This window comes from Acanthochromis polyacanthus, chromosome 7 (genome assembly GCF_021347895.1).
Source record: "Acanthochromis polyacanthus isolate Apoly-LR-REF ecotype Palm Island chromosome 7, KAUST_Apoly_ChrSc, whole genome shotgun sequence".
NCBI classification, from domain to species: Eukaryota; Metazoa; Chordata; class Actinopteri; family Pomacentridae; genus Acanthochromis; species Acanthochromis polyacanthus.
In genome coordinates, this window is record NC_067119.1 from 7,914,477 (window position 1) to 7,940,446 (window position 25,970).

Here is a 25,970-nt window from a genome sequence, read left to right on the forward strand (position 1 = left end):
GCCTTTGGTAGTTGACATCGAGGCAAGTTGACAACAGTTGACAACAACTGAACAGATTAATTCCGGTAAAAGCAGTGGATTGGTTCTCGATTCTCTAAGTACCTTCCATTAACTTGCCACTATTAAAAAATATGCTATCCTTTGAATCATTGACTCCATAGATTGGTAAAATCAGACTAAAAGACTTCTTTTCACACACATGCAGGGGCCTCCTGGTTCACGGGGATCCGTCGGCATCAGAGGACCCAAAGGCAGGAGGGTAAGGAACTGAAATCTGTGGTAAAAATATGTGTTAAGACACATATCAACTATCTGTTACCAAATAACTCTGATCATGCCATTGCCATTGTGGATCTTTAAGTCTGGATTAGCTCAACGCCTGTCGAATGAAATACCTTGGCATTTCGTGCAGATATTTATGCTTCCCAAAAGTCTTAAATTTGTCCGATGCTTTCCAAATAACCTAGCAAACGAAGGCCTTCTGCCTTCTACACATCGGCACAATAGCACTGTGTGTATGCGAGTTGAATTCTAATTTTTAGCTACAGCCGCACAGAGCTGTCTGCAGACTCCTAAACATCTTGTTCTATATTTGCTGGTAGGTATTAACCAAGAAAGGAAATCATCTGTTTTACATTTGTGGCATCAGCAGCCGCAGTTTATTCAAAAGAAATGGAGGAAGGACTGTGTAACAGTCCAGTCGCTGACATGAGCAGTGCTGGTCATCTTCCTTGAACAGATTGTAAATGCTTCTTTGATCAAATCCAACTGTCCATCTCTTTCGAAGCTTCAGGCAAAACCACAAGGCCAAGGATCTGTTATTAACCCTCCATAAAACATAATGCAAAGCATAACGTACTGTATATTTCTATGTAGATGCAACACGTCGCAGCAGCTTGTTCCAACATCTTGCTGCATTTAGTAAAACACCCTCGAGTTTCAGTTCATGGAAACATATTTCCTTCGCTGTGTCTGACATGGATACTCAGGATAAATCTGGTGTTCGCTGGTTTTTCCGTAATTGAGTTTTCTACTTTGGGATAATAGCCTGTGGTTGTAGAGCCGGATCATTGGACTGAATGAATAATTGATACAACATGAAAAGGTGGGATAATTAAGGCGTTTCATTCCGTGTTGGTTTACAAGGTTTTCCCGTTATCACACTTTCACAGTTGTAATATTTAGAAAATGTAATTGCTAAAAATCAAGACTTCAGCAAACAGAATTAAGACCAACGCTATTAAAAACTGGTCTCTTTAATTCCTAATCAACTAGGATGAGGATAAACAGCAATAATCAGTTCACCGTGCTCGGAATGTGTATTTAAATGGTAACATTACCTTAAAAAGACAAGAAAATGGGCTTTATTCTCAGGGATACACATTTTGTCCAGAAGAATAAAGCTTCTCACTGACCATACAAAGGGAAAAAGGATGTTGTGCTACCAGACAGTGTGTAGTTTGCACCAATAATATCGAATTTATTCCATTCTTGATACCAAACTCTATCACAAAAAAATCAGAAAAGTGAATGTCCTTTTTGTAAGAAAGCTGCTGCACATAGAAAACACTATGTTTTGACGGACTCAACAGTAATGACCATAGCCTGCTAATATCATGACCAGAGCTATCCACAAGTTAGCCTGAACAACATGCTGTAAATACTTTGTGAAATAGACAATAACAATAACATTTACAAATATGAACATTTTGATGATATGCAGTCGATCTAAAATTGAAGGAGCTAAACACAACTCTTGGTGTTGTATCTGAGTTGGTACTGCATCTGTGGCCATCGTGCCACACATTATTGTTATTGTCCAATACCTCCAGTGGCTAGAGCATCTATAGTATAATAGAAAAACATTCATTACCTGTATATTAAGTTGAATGGACTCTACATGGCGTCACCCACGAACAGTTTTGAAGCTCAGCGTGACGGCTCTGATTGCCTCCATCTTGACGTCACCTGACTCCTGGCTAACAAAAAAATGTAAAAATAAGCAAATAAATGAAGTGTGAGTGTTGCTGAGGCAGGCCTTGCAAACATCTCTGGGCCTTGGACAGTCCTCTGATGGCACCCACATGTCACGCAGAGCAGTTACACCCTTAATTATCCCTAACTTTACAATTTAATATAATTTAAATGGTTGACGTATGTAAAAATTCAACCCTTGTACAGTTGTTATGATTAGCAGAAATACCTATAGAGACCAAAACATTTTTTTGTACTAGGTGGTAAACATGTTTATTTCTGTTGTAAAGTTGTCCATTTTACCCTGAGGGTCAATGGGGATTGACTTGCTTATGCAGCCTCAAGTGGCCATTTGAGGAACTGCATTTTTGGACACTTGAGGTTGTCACATTTCCCGAATTTTGGCATCAATTTAGTACCAGCATTCGTGACATCCCTAGGAGTAATCCCATTTATCTTACACCTACTCCTTATTTTTACTTGTACAAAATTTTACTTCAAGAGTGTCTCAAGCTACAGTCCCGAATCAGCATCATATGGCTGTGTCATTTCATTTTCTTTAGGAGCTGAATCTTTTATGCTCTCACCCAATCTGACTCTTGTGAATAAGAATTTCTGCTATTTACAAGCAGGTCATTACCATCATTTTCCTCTCAGGTGTCACTTTTCAGTAAAAAGCCCTAAAATTGGTGCACATCGAAGAATGTGAAAGTGGGCGAGCTTCAAGCTGAAAGGATCTGAAAACCTGAATACAGTGGGGAGAATGGATGGTAAATGTCTGCTCTATGAAACATTCAGTCTTAAACATTAATACAGACAACCTTGTTTTCCCCTCCAAGAAAACAACAATTTCAATCCAGTTTGAACAATTGCACAATTTCTCTTGCAGTTTCACCTATAAAATCCAGGCTTTATAAAGAAGACACTTTATCTTTAAAAAAAACTCAAGAAACTGTCACTTTATTCTCGAAAACAAGTAAAACTGTCCTCTCTGATGTAGAAATACTGCTTAGCATTGGACAAAATAGGTCATTAAATAAACTGGAATGACTTTTTAAGTGGATTTATCAATCTCAATTAAATTTTGATGTATCCATATAAAAACACAAGTTATTGAAAAATGGGCCGCTTGTGAAAATGACTCAGATTTATTTATTTAATGAATTCATGTCGAGCCATATTTCCTAATTGTCGTATAACTGTCATTAGTTGTGCGCAGCTACAATTGTAAGCACAGCCTTGAACAAATGTGTCTGTTTTTACCAAGAAACAATAGAAATGTCAAGGTTTTATATAAGTAGCAGCTGCATTTACTTCACTTTTATGTAAGATGTTCACTTGTACAGTCCCTCGCTGTGTTCTGACAGCGAAGCATTTGGTTCAGTTTCAAAGGCAAGGATGAATCAGCTACAGGATTTGTGACCTTTTCCCAAAATCTTCTTTACAATAACCCCAGTGTGCAGGCAGAACCACTGTGTGTGATCGTGGGGAAAAAAAAAAAAAAAACGGGGGACAAAGCCTTACACAGTGTGGATTGGGCACGCCGCACAGCTAATTCCAGGATGCCAAGTATTTGCTAAATAGCCCACAATCTTTGATGATGTGTTTCCAGAGCGGGTTGAACCGAAGCACACAATAAAACCCGAAGGCCCGCTAAACAGGGATGACAAAAATGGAGATTAAGTACCCAAAATCATTGACTTAATATGCTGAACAACGTGCACTTCAGGTTTGCTAAAGGCCAAGTTTTCCAAAGCTATTCATCAATGACAACTTTTATTTCTTTGTGCAGGGTCCGAGGGGTCCCGATGGCCCGCTGGGGGAGAAAGGGTCAACGGGAGTAAAGGTGAGCACTTGGACAAAAAGTTAAAGGTTAATGGGAGGCATTCGGAGTTGGTGGCTAATTGTTGATAATAATAAATTACAGCTGCCTCAGAGCAATGTTTGGCCTTAACTCTCCTAATTGCACACATCAAATGCGTCCCATAGAAGCCGAAGATAAACAAAATGGCACGAGTTTTCGGTAACACATCATGAGTTTCTTTTACAAGCAGCTTTGTTCCGCGGACTTTAATTATTAACTATTTTTAACATCTGAAGAACCTTTAGAGGACACGCTTGTTAACTGCAAATTTAACAACAGAATCCTAAATCAAAGAGTCCTGAAATATTGATGGAGCTGGTAGCGCTTGGCAGTCAGGCACACTGGGAGTCTGGGGGGATTTCAGAAAGCTCAGTTAACTGATGTTTTCTCTTCTCAGGGCCCTGATGGTCCACCAGGAAAATTGGGCCTCCCTGGGGAGATGGTGAGGAAAACTGTTGTTTTTTCTTCTTATTTTTCTTCTTCTTTTTTGTTGTTATTATTTTTAGCAAACACACCAATCCGAGCTGTGTTTCAACATTTGGGCTTTGAAAGTTTTCAGGGTTACAGAGCTTTATTCTACATATATTATATGATGATTAATTCATTTCTCCACCTTGTTCAGCTATGTTTTTGTCCATGGCACTACTCCAGTTGTGTCTTTTCCCAGTTTTCTTATGCTATCTTATATTAATACTTGTTGTTTGTCAGGTAACAGTTTGGTACATCCTCATTTTCCCGATGGACTTCTGCAGTTAATTAATCAGTGACAATAACAGTCAAATAATTAATTATTTTTGCACTGTTTGGATGATCAAATCATCATTTTAGAAGCAGTTATTTTATTTACTAATGTAAAAGTATCAATGAAACATGAGAAAACTGCCCATCAATCCTCTAAGTTCTCTAAGTTGGTGTTTTTGTTTGTTTCTGTTACATTTTTTAAAAATGTAGGCACATTTTTCACTGCAGTTCTATGGAAACAGCACAACCAGGACTACAAGTATAAAGAACTCAGTAATGGTCCAAAGCCAAAAATTTTAAAAGAAGAAAAAAAAAGTTGAATTTCTATGCATATTTATTTTACTAAATAAAAATCAACAGGGGTCAACAAGAACAACATATTTACAAGACCTCACAGGTGTAAAGGATCATTTTACTGTTCACATTGTCAGTTTGTTTCCAGACTTGCCTCCTATCAAATCTATGTAAACACTGCCTGCAGTTCAGCCAATAAGACCCTCAGTTTTTGTCATATGACTCTTGCTCACAAGTGAGTCACTAATGGAATTGTGGACAGAATTTTTTTAGTTTGTTTTTTTGCAAATGCAAACATATTTGGTGTATTTTTCATTGTTGAAATATCGTGATTTTAAGTTATGTCACAGATGAATAGTTTATTGACCTGCTGAAAGGTGAAAATCTGACATTTTTTCCTGTTTCACAGTTTATGTCTGTGATAAAATGTGTAATTTTGTTCAGTTTTCTTTCCTTTGTCAAATAATGTTCCTTTTGGGGATTCTGAGGGTGAAGAGTGAGAGCCTTGTATTTATCCAACTCAAGTGAAATTACGTTGGTAAGATCAGCAAAATGTATTCTAACTATCAAAGGTAAAAGCACATCTTGTGCAATCATTGTACATTTAGTGTTTTTAGGCTGTGGAATGTTGCTGGAACAGAAAAAGCACTTTAAAAAGAACAACTTTGGGCTCTCACAACTTATGACAGGCATTTTTCACTGTGTTTTTGTTTAGAATGGACATTTACATTCGTTTATAGATCATGAATAAAATAAAAATTATCATCAAGAGCAACTCTATATTCAATTATTCCTGTTATCTTGAACATAGAACGGGATTATGTAAAACTTAAATCAGGACACAAGAACACACAAGAAACAGAACAGATCTCTGTTCTTCCACTGACTCCACACACATAACCAGCTTTCAGTTAGAAACAGGGAAACAGCTAGCCTAGCCGCGCTAGACAACCCACGGCAACGAATTTAATTCTCTGCCAGGGTTGGTCTAGTTACCCTCCATAAGGCTCGAGGCTGGATTCTCCTAAAACTGGCCGGACCAATCACCATGAAGTGTAGAGTCAGAAGGCGGGCGTAACGAAGTGACGACAGAGGCGTGACGATTCTGACAGAAACAACCGGCGCACAATAAACAGTTATCTTTCGACTCGGCTTTGGCCACAGCCCTTAAAGATTTGAAGCTAAAATTCAACTTGAAAGATAAACAAAGGACGGCACTGAAGTGTTTCATTGAGAAGAAAGACGTATTTGGACTTATGCCGACGGGATATGGCAAATCCTTAATATACCAGTTGGCTCCGCTGGTTGGGAAGCTAATGGGACTTAGCCACAATCCGCCGGCGCTCTAGGAACTACGTCAGCCTATTCGTTGCGCTGATTGGTTGTATACCTACCCAATTGCTGCAGAGTGATTTGAAAGACAACCTTTTAGCCCGCCTCCCTCCCTGTCGAGCGTTCCTAGACCCTTGTGCCTTCAGAACATGGGTCTAGCACGGCTAGGCTAGGAAACAGCACTACTCAGATCTAACTGAATGTTCACATTTTTGAGCTTATTTTTCCATTTGTGTCATGTTTTTTGCCGCAGGGGAAGCTCGGTGAGCCAGGTGAAGCTGGTCCTCGGGGATTTCCAGTAAGTGATTGGGGCTAACAGAGTTCTCTTTTAGGTCAGTCTTGATTTCGGGGCGGACACACTTTGGGAAACAGTCGTGGATAAGTCCATCTTGTGTGGTGTTCTGTTTCTCATGTGTGGGTTGTAGCATTTCTATGTTTGTATGAATACTAGTAGTACGTGTGTGTGTTACAAATGGCTGTATTATTTTCAGGGTGTTCAGGGGCCCTCAGGACCTCCAGGAGCCAAAGGAATCGCCGGAGAGCCAGTGAGTTTATTATTTACCTACATGAACAGTAAAGCTGGGGGAGGCGGTATTTTTTGGCATCATCAGTCAAAAATGTCTTTCAGTATTATAACTTAATTTCTGTGCCTCCTCTTGACTCTGCTTTCAAGCTTCAGAAAATCTTGCCCAATATGGGAGATTTTTAAGATTTTTTTCCAAATTTCTGACAACTACAGCTTTAAATACTTTGGTTTCTGAGAATCAACTTTAGCTCCGTGTCATGGCTTCTCTGTGGTCTTCACTACATATTTTTTGAAGTTGCACACTTATTTGTCAGTGCGGATTCAGGCATGAAACATCATATCTGGGTTTGCATAACATACTTTTATAAAAATTCTGAAGTGTAGCATTAGATAAAGTTAATGGAAATGCAAAATTTGTCGAAAAGTTTTTACGCTCTCTTGAGGAAGGGAGATTTAATGTACATAATGGGAGACAGAAACGTCTTCTATGATGAAGCTCTGGCGTGGCGAGCATTGACTTTACATCGGCCGTTTCTGCTTCTTTTGTTGTTTTCAATTCCAGAACGCATGAAGCTTGTCTAGTAACAGCTGGCATGAAAGAATAATTCCAATTTTCCCAATAAAAAATAGTCCCTAAAGACTTGTTTCCATTTATTTCCTGTAGATGGTAAAAGTTTTGTTTGTTTCTTTTTCTTACATTCATCTTCTAATACTCACATTTCCATATATTCCATACTATGTAGATTGCCAGGAAATGATTCAGTATGTCCCAACACGTAGAATATCACATATAGCATGCCAAAAATACCAAGATTTCCTATCACGTCAGGTCTAATTTTGCTATTTGGATTATTTTCTGTACAATCTCTACAATCCTTTACACACAATAGATGACAGCTCATTTTGTACAACAAACTCCAACAGTGAAAGTTTAAGAGGCAACGTCTTACAACTGTTTGCATTCTGTATGAAATGGAACAGGGCAGCAGTAGTACGTATTTAAACTAAAAGGATTTGTAGCGCGATCATGGCTATGCAGCTTCTTCTGCTCTGTTTATTACAGTCATGTATACTGTAGTCTTTGCAGCCACCTTTGGACGACACTATGCAGCCTTGTTCGCACCGAAGCAGTCCAGTTCACATTTTCTTTTCATATTTTTTACAATATTTCAAAAGTTTGCTTCAGATTTGTTGGAGAACTGTAAGGAAGCATGTCTAGAGTCTCATTATCTACACTGACTCGTGGCTCTCCACCACCTGCTGTGCACCTTTCTTCCTGCCCTTGCATGTATAGATTGACTTTCCATCCTGACTCCTTTGACTCAGTTCTTCCTGGAAACCCACATCCCGAATGAAAAGCCCTGGACAGCCTAATCCTCTTTCTCCCATTCTGCACAACTCTCACAGACACGAGCAGAGAAGGAGTGAGTCGGAGACAATTTGATTTACACCATCTCCTTCCTGTAGAGGCAGCTTTATTGTAGCCTCGATGCGTCTCTATAACAGCAAGCCAGTTTTCATCACTTTCAGAAGCTTTGGCTCTCTGTTTTGAAGACTCTTAGCCCTCCAGATTAACTTATCTTCACAAATCCACACATTCTGCCCAGTTCTTATTTCTCGTCACATTTTTCTCCTTTTACTGTCACTTTCAGTGGCGTTTGTGTGAGATTAGAAAAGCGCTCTTACCCCTTTTTTTATTGATGCCTCTGCTCTGTTGCTGCAGGGACCAGCGGGGCCACCGGGAACGATTGGGTCACTCGGGGAGATGGGACCGGCGGTGAGTTGATCACACAGCCAGTATAAGAAATCCCACTGACTTTTACAATGGTACAGAATAATGAAGGCTGTCATCATTCCTGACAGGGGCCGCCGGGAAAGCGTGGAGACAGAGGACTGCCTGGAGAACCTGGAGAGAAGGTAGATGGAATGATATGTTCTTGAGACTACACAGTAAATTTTGACCAATATCTGTGTCGCACCTGTGGTATTCAGATGAAATTCTTCTACACGCTATATGAATACACGACAATCAGCCACAACATTAAAACCACCTGCACCTGTTCTGATCATTGTCACATAAACACGGGACCTCTATGGGTGTCCTCTTATGTCTGGCACTGGAATATTGGCAGTGGATTCCTTAGGTGGATCACCTAAGCTTACTGACTTTGATCTGGATCTGGTCTAAAGTGGTCCAGATGTAAGAAAGCAATAAAATCTCTAAGTTTTTACATTTTAACACAAAAAATATTTTTTTTTCAAATCAAAACACTATGCTTTAAAGAGTTTTAGCCTTTGTACGACAATCTATCTCAGATTTAACCCACCTCAGCTCACTGGCTTTTTTTTGATACTTATAATTTATTAGATTTTCTTTTATCCAACAGTATATCCGCACATAAGAGTGGCAAAAAGGAATAAACCATGCAACCCCACCATTCACCCACTCCACCTCCCCTAGGCCATCCCACCATAATCCCTCAATTTCCACACAATTTAAAAAAAAAAAAAAAAAGTCCATACATTATATTGATCCAACACATGTCCATCAGTCCAACACACAGCTCACTGGCTTTTGATCTAGACCTGGTCAAAAGTGGTCCAGATGCAAAAAAAAAAAAAAAAGCACGAAAATCTCCATGTTTTTACATTGTAACACAAAAATCAGGATTTTCCATATCAAAAATTAGGTTTTACAGAGTCTTTAGCCTTTTGTACAACAATCTATTCAAGATTTTGAGTCAATTGAGTGACTGGAGTTGGAGCCCTCTAACAAGATGGTTAGGTTAGGTCACACAATAAATTACAAATCCAATTTCTAGGGTTGATCAATGTAGCTTCTTTCAAAACCCATATAGATTATTAGTAAATAAGGACGTCAATAACCGATATTTGGAACCAATCTTTGAGTACAAAATTTAGAACAGCAGCCATTGCACCAAAGAGTTTCCAGTGAAAAAAAGGTAATGACTGAAGCTACAAATCAACCCAACAAGTTTTAATATTTGGGTGAAGACCCTATGGCGTTTTTTATGGGGTGATTTTACCTGAGTAATTTACATATTATTGATTAAAACTCAACAAAAGTGATCTCAAATGCTACTTTACCTGATTGTAATGCATAGTAAAGCTGTGACCCAACAGTGTTATTAATTATGGAGAGCTACCTAACTAATGCAGGCATGTAGCTAAGACCTTACTGTATTACAAATTACTGAACTTAACCAATATAAATAGTACGGCTAGGACTCTACTTCTTTCCTGAAATATGGAGATTAAACAGCTGAATTTAGAGATGACGTTTCACTTGACAAACATGCATGGAAACAAAATCAAGGATTTCCTGGAATGTATGTTTAATTGAATAGTAAACTGTCAACAGATATCCTCTAGTATTGATAGGTTGTTACCATTTAGGGCTGCATCAGAGCCAAAGTAGGACATTTTTCAAGTTCCTTTTATTTGGAAATGATTTTTAAAAACTAATGATAGTGATAATCAAAACAAATGCTGAATAATGCATGTGATGATCAGCCTGCCCGACCCCTAGAAGTCAGTAAATCCCCAGAAATATCATTGTTAGAAGTTTATAGAACTGATAAAGGGACTGAAGCTGTATAACTGTATAAAAGAGTCATATGTGATAGACACAAGCAGAGAAGAAGTGAGTTGAAAACAGCTAAACAGAAAGCACCTCCTCCAGTTTTACAATTGGCTGTAATTGTGGCAAATAACTGAGAAAAGCGGCAATTAGCTTAAATTGTTGCTTTTACTTCAAAATATAATTGATGTGCTTTCTAAAAGGTGTTTTCTCTACTCAGAAAGTCCATTTTAACACTCAGGATTCAGCTCATGTTATCTTCCATTGCAGGTATCACTGGTAAATCTGTCTTAGTGGGATATATAGGTGTATATACACATGAAACATCTACTGTCATGCTTTTCCACTTAACAGGGTGCCGTTGGTCAACTGGGCAGCATCGGCGAGCAGGGTTTGATCGGCCAGAGAGTGAGTATCCCAGGTCTCTCTGTGAGGTCTTAATGACGCAAAGTGAACTGGATTTATTCTGGAAAAGCGTCCGAAAATTGTTCAAAAGTGAACTCGGCATTTGCAACACAAAGTAAACCAAGTGGTAAATTGGTTTTCAACATGTGCTCAAACACAGCGCTGCCAATGTTTGGCTCGCATCACATCTGTTTTTGGTTGCTGTGATTACTGTCCTTGTAACAGTGAACCAAACGCAACCAACCGTGATATTTTCATGATTTGTCTATCAGGGGGAGCCAGGCATCGATGGGGAGGCTGGGGCGAGCGGACCTGACGGAGCCAAGGCAAGTATGGAAAGAAAAGACGGACTGCGAACTCACATTTTAAGATTTTCTTATTTAAAAAAAAAGTTTTTAGTTGTAAGGCTGTGACAGTCAGTGGAAAAATGTTTACTAAGACTCTGGCCACTAGTCAAAAATCCTGGTTAATTCCATCCCGAGGCTGTGTGTCTGCGAACCCGATGAACTTTCCTATTTACTGTAGCAGCTTATTGTAATTCGAGCACGTCGAGCCTTGTTTTTGAGACATTGGCCTTTGTACAGTTGGAGCCGTGTTGTGTGGATGCTTAGTGAAAACAGATAGCGGGGCTATTTTTAAGAGCTCTACTGTCTGGCAAGTATTGTGACAGAGAGAAGGAGAAAGAAAGAAAAGAACTAAAAGCATGCCTATTCACCAGAGCCAAACTGCTGGAAGCATGGCTGACAGACCCACAAACAGCTTTTGGCTCAGAGAAGGTGGCAAAGTGCGACGCAGAGAACACTGTGGATTAGAACAGAGTCGACCTGAGAGGCTGTTGGGCTCAGCGCTGTACAGGACGTTTTATTTTATTTGAGAGGGTAAACTACTGGGAGAGCTTCCTGGACACGCTGCAGCTCCCGGGTGGACGGGTTTTCATGTTTTGCTGGTAACTGTTCAAGGAATAAAAAAACAGTGTTGTGTTAATGAGTGAAATATGAACCGAAAATTCAACAAACCAGCATAAGATGTGAGTGATTACAGTAACATGGCACACAGTCGGACCCTGCACTGCAAAAACTCAAAATCTTACCAAGTCTATTCGTCTTATTTTTAGTCAAAATGTCTCATCCCCCTTGAGTTAAGATAAATTCACTTAACAAGTGTCATTTCTATCTTGTTCAGTCAAACAATCTTGAAATTATCTTGTTTTGAGTTGAATTTTACAAGAAAACTCGAAATAAGTTTAACCCTTGTGTTGTCCGGAGGGTCAAACTGACCCGTCTTAAAGTTTGAAAACATGTGAAAAAAAATATATGTTCACAGTGAAACTACTGGTATCCACATTTTCAACATTTTTGGGAAACAAAACAACAAAAACACGAGACAAATGACAAAAGTAAGACAAAAAAACAACAAAAATGCGACACAAAATGACAAAAAACAGACAAATGACATGAAAAAACAAAAAAAGACATTTTTGAATTTTTTTTGGCGTAAATAAAGAAAAGTTTAAAAAATGTTTCTTGAAGAACATTAAAAAAATCTTTGAAGTTTTACTGATATACATGTAATCACCTTAGATATTTTTAGGATTTTTTTCGTAGATTTTTACTCATTTTTTTTGAAAATATTTACAAGAATTGTTTTGCCAAATTTGGGAGAGTTTTTAAATAAAAATTTTAGGAATTATAAGAATTTTCTTCCTGAAGGTTTTACACATTTTCAGAAATTTGAGGGTTTTTTTTGCTGATTCTTTGGGGGGATTTTTTTCAGACAAGGAAACAATATTTTTTGGTGCCTGTAAATGAGGACAACAGGAGGGTTAATACATCTCAAATTAGGAGGTTACATGAAAGCAAAAATCTATTTTTGAGTGAGCTTTTTTTTTTTTTTTTAGCATATCTGACTTATTTTAACCTAAGCTTGACAATCCTGGTAAAATTTAGCTTCAAATAAGTTTTCCCAGCTGATTTTAAGCTCTCAATATTCTAAATATCATATCTTATTTCAAGAAATTTTACCAAGCCATTTTCACTTGTTCTATTGGCAGATTTTTTTTCACTTATTTCAAGGTAAAAGTTCCTTGAAATAAGTTTTTTTTCCCCCTTGTTTTAAGAGGGGCATTTTTTCCAGTGTGGTATCACATTTATCGTCTACATTTGAATCATGTACAGCCTGGTCTCAGACTTAGGGAAATGAACCGTGCTTATGAACTTAAATTCTCAAAGAACTAAATGAGCTCAGGATGTCACAGTATATTTCCCTTTGACAACCTTCTTGCTTCATTCTTTAAAGGCCCCATATGGAGGAAATCCATTTTTAGTTAGCTTTCTGTGTCTAAAAAACAAGGAGTTGTAAAATAGAAGCTGTGAGTATGTGAAGATACTCACTACTATCATTTCTCTAGTGTCCCCTCCAGCTTTAGGAGCTTTATTCAGTTTCTGTGTAGAAGACCCAATAGTCATTGAGCAGAAGATTTGAAACCTGCCTCACAGCTCTGCAGGTTTATTTACTTTCTAGAGCTGCTTGTGCTAACTCTAAACACATTAAATGTTCTGCTGTTTGCTACAAGGGTGAACACAAGAGTCTCCATGCACTGCTAGCATCAGAGGAACAGGTGATTCGGTCGACTGCTTCCTCTATTGATAGCAGTGTCACCTCGAAAATAGAACAATCCTGCGTGTTAGCATGTTGTGCAGTTAATGTGGCTAACCTTTCCATTAGCTTTAATTGTATGCCCACAGGTTAGACCTCTGTGGAAATTGTAAAGCAGAGGGACATTCAGAGATGGTGGAAGCTTAAACACAGATTTAAACAATTAAAAAATAAGTAATTACTGTATTTTAATGTCACCTATTGTGTTTCAGTGCAGCTCAGTTACATCCGTTTGCTTCTCTCCTGCTCTCTGTGCTCACAGATATTGCATTTCAATACTGCTGAATTCCCAAGAAAGCTGTTTCAGTTAACTTATTTTGCTGTTTCTGTTCTCAGACAGCAGAACGAGCATGAAATAGTGGCTGAATTGCAACCATTTACGACTACATGTTAATCCAGCAGTTAACCCAGCAGTCACTTTAGAGTCATTTCCAAACTAAAAATAACATCCGTGCGGCGATTTTGGTGATATTAGCATGTTAAATTGCTCAGTGAGGAATATGGAAGGGATATATAGTCTTCATTTTACACGGTCATTCTATGTCGGCTGCTGTGGTCAGTTAGCCTAGCCATGCTATACCCATGTTTCTGACGGCACAAGGGTCTAGGGAAGCTCGACAGGGAGGGAGGCGGGCTAAAAGGTTGTCTATCAAATCCCTCTGCAGCAATTGGGTAGGTATACAACCAATCAACGCAACGAATAGGCCGAGCATAGGGTTCCGAGAGCACCGGCGGATTGTGGCTAAGTCCCATTAGTTTCCCAACCAGCGGAGCCGCAGAGCCAACTGGTATATTAAGGATTTGCCATATCCCGTCGGCATAAGTCCAAATACGTCTTTCTTCTCAATGAAACACTTAAATGCCGTCCTTTGTTTATCTTTCAAGTTGAATTTTAGCTTCAAATCTTTAAGGGCTGTGGCCAAAGCCGAGTCGAAAGATAACTGTTTATTGTGAGCTGGTTGTTTCTGTCAGAATCGTCACGCCTCTGTCGTCACTTAGTTACGCCCGCCTTCTGACTCTACACTTCATGGTGATTGGTCCCGCCAGTTTTAGGAGAATCCAGCCTCGAGCCTTATGGAGGGTAACTAGACCAACCCTGGCAGAGAATTAAATTCGTTGCCGTGGGTTGTCTAGCGCGGCTCGGCTTGTGGTCAGTTCTATAATTCTACAATTTCATTTAGCAGATGCTTTTATCCAAGGCAACGTACATCTAAGAGTAGATACAACACAAGCAAGCAAGGATCTATTCAGGAGAAATCAACCTGGATAAGAGCCATAGAACAAGTTCAAGTGTGATAATAGGACCATGGTGCCTATAAGTAGTCTGTCAAGTGCAAAGGTGTTCAGTGAAAAGCTGGGTTTTTAGCCTATCCTTAAAGACTAACTGGACTAAAATCAGAGGTTACACAATCATGCTGAAATGAACTATCTTTGAAGTGTTTTGAGCTGAAAAATGAAAAGAAACATTCTCTGGACATGCAAGACTAACTATTTTGCAGAAAAAGGGCACTACATGGGAACTTTAAACCAGCACCCAATTCTTTTTTGAATCAAGTGCTTCCAGAGGCTTCTTCTGCATGGACACTATTGAGAGAACTCCTGTTTACATTTACATAATTTGTAATTGGTTTAGTTTAGACAGTAGACTGGCTACATGATTCCCTATTTGATGAGAAACTAGTAAAAACATCATCCATGTAACCTACTGTTTAAAAGTTTGGGATCACCCAGGCAATGTCATGTGTTCATTCCATGGATTCCATGAAAACTCACTTTTATCCATGTGCTAACATAACTGCACAAGGGTTTTCTAATCATCAATGAGCCTTTCAACACCATTAGCTAACACAATGTAGCATTAGAACACAGGAGTGATGGTTGATGGAAATGTTCCTCTGTACCCCTATGGAGATACTCCATTAAAAATCATCCGTTTCCAGTTAGAATAGTCATTTACCACATTAACAATGTCTAGACTGGATTTCTGATTCATTTAATGCATCTTCATTGGAAAAAAAAAATCGCTTTTCTTTCAAAAATAAGGACATTTCTAAGTGACCCAGTGATTGTTTTGAATGGTAGTGTGTATGTTTTTCTTACACTTAGCTGTTTGTGTCAGGTTTTTGTAGATTTCTGCGTAATGGTGGGCCTGATGGGTGTAATAATAGCATTTTGATAACCCGGTATAAACAAAAAGATTGAGCCGAACAAAGAAATTGAGAAAACATATAATTTTAAAAGAACACTCTGGAGACGTCTATCATCACTAAATACGGCCTTCTCCCACCGTATAGCGTCTGAAATGATATTTTCATGTGTGCTGACGACGAGTCCTCTGTTCCCTCAGATTTAAGAGCACGCTTAATGTTCCTGTCTTCCTGTGTTGTTCCTCATGGCTCATTTCTCGCTTCACTCTTGCGGTCTATTTGCTTAACTTGCGCAGTTGTTTTGGTGATACATCTTAAGAGGGGCTTTGCAGTGCCTTATTTTTTAAAGAGTACTTTAAGGCCGACTTTCTTAGAAAACTGCCTGCTGTGAAGAGTAAGTCAGTGAACAATTTATTTCAGCAAAACCGCAACAAAACTGAAGTTCTTGTGATAGTTTCTGATGACATCTCAAACCCCATTTTTACCACCCGATGCTCTGGGAGAATATACAGCTTGAACATTTCAAGTCAAAGTGACATTCTCGTTTTCTTATTTCGTCTTTGCTTAGGAATTAGTCTTCCTATTGTGTTTTTTTGGCTAAACACAAGAATATTTCTGTAGAGGCACTTTGTATCTTCCCTGTCTGGGTGCCTTTGTGAGGGTGAATGCTGAAAATATTTGAAGATTTTATGTACAACCTGCAAGAATCCTTTGAGTCAAATTGCTCAGATTGGTAGATATAATCCCAAATAATGTAATGCAACAATTATTTATTCATTTCATAACTGGAAATATCAATAGCAAAGACATATCTTTCATTTGTTTATTTAATTTATTAACCCTTTGGCACCAATTTTAAAAAGTTACACTGAGATCCTTAAGGTAAAAAATGCTAAAAAAAAAAAAAAAAACACTATACATTAATATTATTTTCACTTTCAATCATTTATCTCTTTTGCCTTGACAATAATTGTGAAATATTCATTCATTTTTAGGTTTTTAACCCTTTCAATTCCATTTTTTTGTTTGCAATATGTCATTGCTGTTTTTTTTTCATGAAAAAAATGTGTTATTTTCTACAAAATAAGTGCTAAGGGAAATTTCTTTTTGGATTATTACAGGCGAGGATGTGTCTCACCAACACTGATTAAGATGCTGCAGTCTAACATTTTAAAAAGAAGTGACACTCAGGATCTTAAGGACAAAAATATCCTCACTGAAACCCATTATAGCTTCTATTTTTGATCCCTCCATCATTAGAGTAAGAAATCATGCATTCTATGTCATTAAGCTTTCATTCTGGAGCATTTTTACTGTTTTACACTAGATTGTTGTCATTCTGTCATATTTGGCCCATAGAGCAAATACAAGCTTTATTTGTTTTGTCGCTTCCTGCTCCATTATAGAGCTCTGAAGGCCAATGGAAATGCTGCAGTGTATTATTAATGTATTATTGGGGCTGAGGTTAAAATTTCTAAATTCCCCCTGAAATGCACGCCTTTGCCTAATTTTATGCCAAAAGCATAAACACAGCCAAAATGATCTAAAAATCAAACATGTCCTCATGGGTGCATGAGGGTTAAAAGCAGTTCAATTCACGTCTGACTCGTTAAAAGTTTTTGTTGGATATAAATAAGGATTTTTCAAGTCTATATATTTTATTCAAGCTACAACAGGCCAGACTCTTCACTGTGGTTGCTCCTGATAATAATCGAAATAATAAAAGCCCAGTTTATCCTAGCTCACCTGTCTTCTATTGGACTTGCACTGCTCTTCCCAGGGTGAGAAGGGGGATGCTGGTCCAGAGGGCGCTACAGGAGACAGGGGTGAAATTGGCCTGAAAGGAAAGGAAGGACTACCTGGGCCTCCCGGACTGGTGGGGGTGAGGGTGAGTTGTCTCAGGAGGAGCTCCAAATTTCATTCGGTGCCAAGAAAAAAGACAGCTCCTTTGGTCCGCTTACAGCCCTGTTCGATTTTTCTTTTTACCAGGGTCAGGAGGGTAAACCTGGCGAAATTGGGGAAAGAGGAAAGCCGGGAGAAAAGGTTTGTCAGTTCATTCGCTTGCAGCTAAATACACCTTTCATTCCTGGATGTCTGTCAATTTGCTCTCTTGTGCTGGGAGTTAAATAGTTCTCTGCTGCAGTAGTAAACAAACAGCGAGGTCAGCAACCTCCATAAGCGCCATGTCGGAGGACGCTTGTCAAATAGAGTCTTCGGCATGAGATGTTTGAATTGTCAAACTAGCTGCAGAAGTGTTTGTGTGTTCAGTGCATACCTGCTCATTGACGGGCTTTTCTCCAGGGCACCAAAGGTCAGCAGGGTCACCTGGGTGAGACGGGGCCAATCGGAGATCGGGGAGAGCCGGGGTTTGTCGGGCAGAAGGGGGCGAGAGGCACCATTGGACCGGTGGTGAGTTTTACCCACAAAGGGATTGAAGGACTTAATTAGCTCTAGTATATATGGGCTGAATATATATATATTTCCCCAGGGTGCTCCGGGAAGAATGGGCCAACAAGGAGATCCAGGCATATCAGGTTACGAGGTAAGCACTTCTTCGTTTCAAGCATTTAATTGCGGGATGTTATTAAAAGTGAGGGACTTATAGCGCTTTTGAAACTAAGCGAATGTCTCCTCTTCAGGTTGATGGCTATTTGTGAATATTAAAAACAGAGGCAATTACTATTTTTAAGCCTCTAAAGGAAACGTTCTATTTCTGGAGCTCTATTCACCCCAGTGTAATGTGAGATGCCTCATTAGCAGGTAGATATTTTTGTTCTTTGGTTTCTCATTTCATATTATTGATTGACACTGTTGCGTTTTCCTGGTAGATGTTATGTTCTTATTATGATTCTGTGCCTGCAACAGTCACAATCAGAGGCTTTACATTTCGGGTTGTCCATCAGTTCGTTCTGAATTTGATATCTCCTGAACGCCTGAAGGGAATTGCTTCAAATTCGGCCCCAACGTTCACTTGGACTCAACAATTAACTGATTAGATTTCGGAGGCCAAAGGTCAAGATCGCCATGGCCTCAAGTCCATGTTGTTATTAAGAACCAGACGGCAAGAACGTGTACTCCGACTGAATCCAATTAGATTTTGGTGGTTAAAGGCCACTGTGGCTTAAGGGTCACAGGTTTTTGCACACATATCAAGAGCTCCTACACTTAATTTTGGCAGCATTTTACACAAATATGTAATAGGACAGAACAAGGAAGTGATGACATTTTAAATCCATTTGAGACAGACTCGCTCTAATGCTAATGAATCACAGGCTTTTGTTTCATTACTGGAGTTATGCTTCCATTTCACTCTAGTTTTGGGAATCCCCTCTTGCAGTCAGATGTGTTCACAACTCCTTGTGTTGTTTTGGTTAACCTCATTTTTAACAGAGTGCAGGATAAATCACTCTTCCTTCCACATCAACTATTCTGCCTCATACAGAGCCTCCAGCCAACTTTGATTTCTCTTGATTCTTTACCTTTTAAACATATAAACCAGGCTAAAATATGGCTTCCTGTCACAATTAATGGCATTGGCATTATGTATTTTTGTAAAACTTCATGCAATATATATATATATATTTTGGTCCAAAGCTGACTACTGTAGGGAAAAAAAGCAGCCGAGTGCACTAAGACAACTTTGTTATGTTGGAGGCCAAACAAAGACGCATCTCTCAAAGCAGATAAAAAATTGAACAGCAAAAAAAAGAAACCAAGGTCTGTGGATGAGCCAGCTAAATGTAGCTCTCTTCTATGTAACATACCAATAAAAAATAAATCACTTTACATTTCCTACTAAAAAGGTGGAGGTGAAATGGCAAAACTTTATGGGGTTTTTAAAATTTCGTATACAAAAAAATGTGAAAACCACAGTATTTCTGGTCTGCTTCTGACATTATCGATGACCTACCTACCTACCTACCTACCGGGAAATTTAAGAAGGTTAATAGTCGAAGGAAGAAATTGATTGTCGCAGATTCGAGACGGCAGCGTAATGAGATTGTTGACACGTACAATATAACCAGAGCTTGACTGATGCATTTTAAAATTTATTTTCTTTGATAAAAGAAGATGAAGCGATGATTGACGACACTGTTTCCCTCTACTTCCGTGTTCTTCTGCTCATTACAGTGAAGTTGAATGAAGCCTGAAATGAGATTCAGTCTTTTTCTTGTCACAGGGTCACACGGGACCACAGGGCCCACTGGGACCTCCGGGGCCAAAAGGTGAAAAGGTACATTCAACACTGTTACTTGCCGTCCCTAATAGCCATGTGCACTTTGATCATGTCTAATGAGCTCTGGGTAACAGTTACATAACAATGTAAAACTGCCATGTAGCACATTGTCTTAGAGTGCATGGTCAGTTATTTTCTTGACGACTTCAGTTGTGTCCCTAATTAGCGCTTCTTTTGTCTGTCTTGTTGTCCTTGCAATATTCCCAAAGTCATCCCTAATTTGATCAATGATTTGAACCAGGACACACCCAATTAAGCCAGTGCCATCAAACGTATGCAATTAGCCGAGCACCTGGACACTTCTGCTCATGATTTTGGAGAGATTAGCTGCATAATTTGTGTTTATTTGACAGGAGCAGCACACAATATAACACACAGACTGCACCGGAGTTTTAGAGAGAGGGACTAATTTGCATTTTTTTTAGTCCCTGGGCAGAAGCCATCTGGATGTGGGCATTTGTTATTTTCTCTTCTCGCCAATATCCTCGATATAATGGTTGTGCTCGCTCTCCAGTTAAATCAATATCATGCCATCACACGGGTCATTGCAAAATTTATGACTGTCAATTGAAAAAGAAGCAGGCGCTGAAACATGCTGCAGATAAGCACGGATCTGTATCACAGTTTTGCTTTAATCACTAATGCCGCAGCACATTGTTTTTCATCCAGGCAATTGTTAGTTTTCCTTGGCTCCTGGCCATCGCTAATTATTATTTTTTTCTACCTTTAGATTTACATGTTGCGGCTGCTCGTTTATTTCATTTCACACATGTGCAACACATAACTAACAGAATTACACGCACATCCGTGGCCATTGTTTAATGAATCCCATAAAGACCCTGAACAAACCGGCTCCGTTTATGTGAGATGGATCATTGCGGGTAATTGCGCATGTAATGATTTGCCATTCATATAAAGAGAGCGGGCCATGTGTTCCCAACAAAACATGCATTGATTCTGCACAGACCATTGAATTTGAGGGAAATTTCATTGATTGTTGTTGTCTGTTTCTGCGCCACCTGTTTTAGGGTGAACAGGGAGACGACGGCAAGGTTGAAGGTCCTCAGGGTCCCCAAGGTGACAGAGTGAGTTTCTTACATGTGCTAGTGTTTTCATGAGATGTTTGTTGGCATTGTTATGGATTGTTTGTTTCATTATCGCGTTCCCACATGAACCCAGGGTCCACCTGGAGACCGAGGAGAGAGAGGAGAACCAGGCGACCCCGGATACATTGTAAGTGTGGAAAAAAGTTCCTGTTTTCACATTAGTTGTAGCTTGAATTGAGTTAAAGTGATGCTGAAATGCAGAAACTTACATTTTTCAGGGTCAAATAGGTGTGGATGGAGCCAGAGGTGAAGCTGGTGCCCCCGGGCTTCCTGTAAGCATCTCATTTCTATCTCCTGAAATGTAAAACTCGGCTGCATAAATGCAGAGTTCCATACAAAAATCTTCAAATTAAATCTGAACGATCTTTTCAGGGACATCCTGGGCCAAAGGGACAACCCGGGCTGAAAGGATCCAAAGGTGATCAAGTAAGGACATGAATAAACAGTTGCACAGATCTTTATGTATAAGAATTTCTTCATGTGTGTATTACTGGAATGTATTTTCTGTCGTGTCGCCGTGTCAGAACTGTGGAACATGAACTCTTTATGCTTCAGGGTCAGAAAGGAAAGTCAGGGCCAACAGGTGCATCTGGAACTAAAGGACCACCAGTGAGTTGGATAGATTTCTTGTCTTACTACTGAATAAGTGATTCACAGTCAGGTTACTTTTAAAACCAAATCAAATATTGGCGTTAATTGTCTATTCAAGGGTCCAGAGGGTCCTCCAGGGCCACGTGGAGTCGTGGGCAGGGAAGGACTCGAGGGTCCACCTGGAATGGACGGTTTACCCGGTAAAGATGGAAGCAAAGGAGTCAAGGTGAAGATACTAGCAATGGTGCATATTTTAATGTGTTAATAATAAACTTATAGCTCATTGGTTGTCTTCTATTATTAGGGGGAGCAAGGAGACGACGGAGAATTAGGTTTACTTGGAAAACCTGGGCACCAGGGTAAAAACGGTGTGACGGGGCTTCCTGGAAGTCAAGGCTCCTTTGGTCCGAAGGTAAGCATGACGGGGCAGTTTTTCCTTCATTGTACTTCCTAAGAATCAAAGAACTTCCTCAGTAACGTTAAGTTATAGCGTGAGAATTTTTACAGATAACAATGCAGGCAACTTTATTGCTGATATCGTTGGTAATTGCCAAAGAGGTTCAATCTGCTGGAACTGACTCCCTTGGTACTGTAATGCTGCCTTTATGTTGGGAGCCTTTCTAATTTCAAAGGCCAAACTCTGCATAAAGTCTTTATAACATCTCTCACAAGACCTCCTGTCAGTTTTGTGAAGTTAGTGTGGCGAATTATTAATGAGTTGGCACAGTCTTTACGTGGCCATGCCAATGTTATATAAAATGCAAATATGCAGGACTGTGACAAACACAGAGAGGCTCTATTTGTTGGATGTGTTTTATTAGGCAGCGTTCATCTCACTGCCTGCGTTTAGGGCAACAAGCTGCATTTTGATTTGGTCGTATTTTGGCGATTTACACATAAATGTATATTAAATTTAAACAGCTGGCATGAGTAAAAGCACCCACCCACTGCAGCTGAGTTTTAGGGCAAATTCTTGCCAGTGATACTTGATCAGTGAAGAGTGAAAGATCATGAACTAGCAGCAGTCGTATTCTCTGCCTGTTAGTCGAGGAGTCTGTTTTTGAGGCTACAAGGTGGATTTGAGGTTCATGTGTTTGTGTGTGTTCTTCAGGGCGAAAGAGGTCTGCCGGGTCAAACTGGTCCAGCAGGGAAGAGAGGCCATGTTGGCGGGATGGGATTGCCAGGAAAACAAGGAGATCAGGGAGCTAAAGGGCAACCGGTACGTGCTTTTTTCTTCTTCCAATATCTCAAATTCCTTTACATGCCAGCGTTTTTTGATTGTGTAGTCTTGATAAAGATTTTCTTGGTTTGACAGGGGAATTCTGGTGAACAGGGATTTCCGGGGGTGTTGGGTCTGTTTGGACCAAAGGTGAGCTCTTATGCAGTTTCCATTTAGGACAAAACTGATGACTTCCAGTCTAGAGATGCTGCAAGTAGTTCACATAAAGTTGGCATAATTGGCAATATGGATGCTCAAACATTATTTTTTCTTACTTAAGTTTACTGTAGCAAATAGTTTTCTTTAGTAACTGCAGCTGTTGCATCAAGACATCAGTGCTTTTTGGCTGTAGCCATTGGTAAGCTGCAGTCAGTTTTCAGTTTTAGACAATCGCTAGTTTGGGGAGTCTGACTTTGTTGAATGCAAAAGTTTCCAAAGACCCAAGACTTTGGGGATATAAGGCACATTCTGATGAATGTAGTTTGCAAACTTGTAGGGTATCGATGGCAAACCATAGCAACACTAACACCTGAAGAGAAACCACAGCGATCCTATACATCCATTTGCTTCTCTCCGGCTCTCTGTGCTCACATGTACAGTATTTTAATAATTAAATTCCCCATTAAGTTGCTCTCATTTGCTTATTTTTCTTCTTTTCTGTTGTCAGATGATAGAAAACCAGTGAAACAGTGAATGTACTGCAGCTCATTAAGGGTGCATATTAGCTCGTCACTTCTAAGCTGCTGCTAAAACCCTGATTTTACAATGTTGCCTAACAAACTAACCATATACAAAACTTAAAGACAGCAGCTGCCCTGTGAATATTTTTGTAAAAGTAGAAGCTCCAACTAAAGTCTGACAGCAATTACACAACAAGGAGAAGAGAAGTTGCTTAGCCAGTCTGCACTTTTTGACTTTGTTAGGGCGTTTAATAGAAACTTGGGTTTATATTGACTTAAGGAATTAATCCTCTTTTATTTATTTTATCATGTTGGAGTTTGCACTTCAATATGTAAACATTTGTTAACATTTTAGACTGCTGCAATATACAACATAATTATACAAAATTAGGAAATTACTTGTTCAGATTAATGGTTTAATGGGTATAAAAATAGTCATTAGTGGCTTTCCTATTCTGGTCAGTTATACCTGACCGAGCTTTCTAATCAAAGCAAAGTCCTCAACCCTGAGGCCAAGCTTAAAATATGAGACAGTAAAACGACTGCAAAATTAATTTCTGGGTTTGACTCACCTTTTGGTTGAGGTACTTTTGCAGAGTTTAAAAGTCTGAAATTGTCAGGAGTTACATAACACCATCTTGTCTTTGGTAAGATTAGATATGAAGGCTGTTAGGTATTACTGGAACATGCCCCAGGATGACATCAGCTCAACCATAAGTCTGTTTTACCTACAGCATGGCTTCTCTATAGATCATAACCAGCTGAAGAAACAGAAGCCTTTATTAGAGCCTCACTCTTTAATTTAAAACCTTAAGAGTGATGTTGGACGTTTTCCTACGGAGGGAGTTCAACAGGAGTGTGAAGCAGATGCGATTTGTGTTAATGTTCCACAGAGTTTGTAAGAGTTGTTCCAACACAGAAGCAGCGGAATGAAGTGCAGAAACAAAGGCTCGGTGACAAACAGTGATGCAGTATTGATGGTGTTGACAATATTGTCTTTTTCTGAATAAGAGTGATTAAGTGGGTTGGACTTTGTTGTTTTGTGCTTTTGTTGTGTTTCTATTATGGCAAACCATTCAATTTTAGAGCTACTTTAGGGTAAATTATACTGGCATCGCATATGGCACTAACCAGTTGGATAAATGTTTGAGAGAGGATATTTCTAAATTTGACTTTAACTTCTTTTATGCAAGGATCTTCCACATTTCTATGTTGCTTAGTTGTAAACCGATTACATTCCTAATTATTACACATTTCTTCAGGACATTATAAATGTTAAATCAATAATAATATTCAATCATAACAAAAAGATAGAATGAAAGTGACAGTATTTTGTTGCAGGGAAAGATATTCTATTTGTTTGGAGCCTTACTTTACTCCATATTCATTCTGAGTAGGCTGAGGTGTGAGCCTGAAGTGTGTTCACACTCGTAAAGTGACATAATTTAACATGTTTTCTGAAGCCATTCGATTTTTTGCGATGTTAGATGCACACATTAGAATATAATGCACTGGAAGAATGAAGAACTTGCAGCTGCAGTCCATTTAGTGAGATAAAGAAAAAGCATCTTTAGAGGGAAGGCACTTCTCGTTGTGGGTTTCTTTTCACGGTCTCATATTATTTCTTGTTAGTATAAAATGACTGCTATATCAGTGCATAGTACAAGTGTGTAATTTATATGTGTTATGGGACTGGGAATCTGAGCTTTCTCAGATTTGCCACCTAATGAACTGCAACTAAAGCCATCTCTGCAGCCGCTTCAGTGTTTTACGCTGCTGGTTTCCACTTTCCCAACTGCGGGAACTGTCAATGTAACAAATCCTAGTTTGTGCCATCAGCAAAGGTCATTGATTACTTATTATTAGTTTAACCTTTACCTTTCCACTTGTTTTAAAAAAAAAAAAAAAATCTGTGTGTGTGTTTCCAGGGACCTCCAGGAGACATTGGCCCAGCAGGGATCCAGGGACCAAAAGGACCGCGAGGCTTGATGGTAAGATGAAGATTAATGGCACTTTGGAAACTCGGCGCAGTATTTCAGCCGATGCCAGTTCACTCAGCGCTCACAAACTGCACACTTGGCATGAAAAATAAAGTACTGCTTCATCAGATGCTCCATCATATGTGTCCTCGGTGGCTAACATGCCTCTGCTTTCCAGGGGATGGAGGGAGCTCTGGGCCCCGTCGGCATCATTGGCCCCAGCGGTCATCCTGTATGTACCTCATATCTCATCCTATCTGCCAAGCTTTATGTGACTTCTCTGTGCTGCTTTGGCAGTGATGGAGTGATCCTCTGTCTTCTTTTTCTCCATCAGGGACCCCAGGGTGACAAAGGAAGTCGGGGGGAGACGGTGCGTGGCGCTGTTTTTGATGAATCCTTTTCTGTCTGTACTGTGAGCACAGAATAGGATACTTAGTATGGAGACAGCACAGCACTCAGCCTCCTTTTGCCCCCCAGCACTTTTCATTTCCTATTGTGTTCCGCTGTTTGTTGTTACACTCACAGTGACACTTAGCTGCTGTGGAAATCCTGTCAGTGTGATAAATGTTGGCTGCTCGCTCATCTCAAGCTTTTTAAGAGGTTTGTTGAGTGCTCGTAC

The 25,970-nt window shown here is 39.5% G+C and overlaps 1 protein-coding gene and 1 long non-coding RNA gene across 4 annotated transcripts in view; one reads left to right on the plus strand and one right to left on the minus strand.

The window, feature by feature from the left end:
- Nucleotides 1-17,879, minus strand: part of LOC110953314 (uncharacterized) — a 29,438-nt gene extending 11,559 nt beyond the window's left edge. Inside the window, exons 1-3 of one of the 2 annotated variants that reach the window (XR_007943270.1) lie at nt 17,399-17,879; nt 8,418-8,637; nt 1,874-1,979 (exon numbers count right to left, since the gene is read on the minus strand). This is a non-coding gene — a long non-coding RNA (uncharacterized LOC110953314). Of the gene's footprint in view, nt 1-1,873; nt 1,980-8,417; nt 8,638-17,285 lie in introns of both variants that reach the window. The other variant, XR_002595845.2, reaches the window with a different exon arrangement.
- col27a1b (collagen, type XXVII, alpha 1b) overlaps nt 1-25,970 on the plus strand; it is a 92,025-nt gene that overhangs the window by 58,052 nt on the left and 8,003 nt on the right. For both annotated transcript variants that reach the window (XM_022197257.2, XM_051950948.1), the window contains exons 28-53: nt 206-259; nt 3,767-3,820; nt 4,236-4,280; nt 6,459-6,503; nt 6,697-6,750; nt 8,455-8,508; nt 8,595-8,648; nt 10,687-10,740; nt 11,010-11,063; nt 17,320-17,427; nt 17,529-17,582; nt 17,841-17,948; nt 18,028-18,081; nt 19,720-19,773; nt 20,805-20,861; nt 20,956-21,009; nt 21,101-21,154; nt 21,255-21,308; nt 21,438-21,491; nt 21,592-21,699; nt 21,778-21,885; nt 22,585-22,692; nt 22,789-22,842; nt 25,301-25,363; nt 25,530-25,583; nt 25,686-25,721. In XM_022197257.2, coding sequence (XP_022052949.2) covers nt 206-259; nt 3,767-3,820; nt 4,236-4,280; nt 6,459-6,503; nt 6,697-6,750; nt 8,455-8,508; nt 8,595-8,648; nt 10,687-10,740; nt 11,010-11,063; nt 17,320-17,427; nt 17,529-17,582; nt 17,841-17,948; nt 18,028-18,081; nt 19,720-19,773; nt 20,805-20,861; nt 20,956-21,009; nt 21,101-21,154; nt 21,255-21,308; nt 21,438-21,491; nt 21,592-21,699; nt 21,778-21,885; nt 22,585-22,692; nt 22,789-22,842; nt 25,301-25,363; nt 25,530-25,583; nt 25,686-25,721 — 1,650 coding nt within the window. The remainder of the gene's footprint in view (nt 1-205; nt 260-3,766; nt 3,821-4,235; nt 4,281-6,458; nt 6,504-6,696; nt 6,751-8,454; nt 8,509-8,594; nt 8,649-10,686; nt 10,741-11,009; nt 11,064-17,319; nt 17,428-17,528; nt 17,583-17,840; nt 17,949-18,027; nt 18,082-19,719; nt 19,774-20,804; nt 20,862-20,955; nt 21,010-21,100; nt 21,155-21,254; nt 21,309-21,437; nt 21,492-21,591; nt 21,700-21,777; nt 21,886-22,584; nt 22,693-22,788; nt 22,843-25,300; nt 25,364-25,529; nt 25,584-25,685; nt 25,722-25,970) is intronic.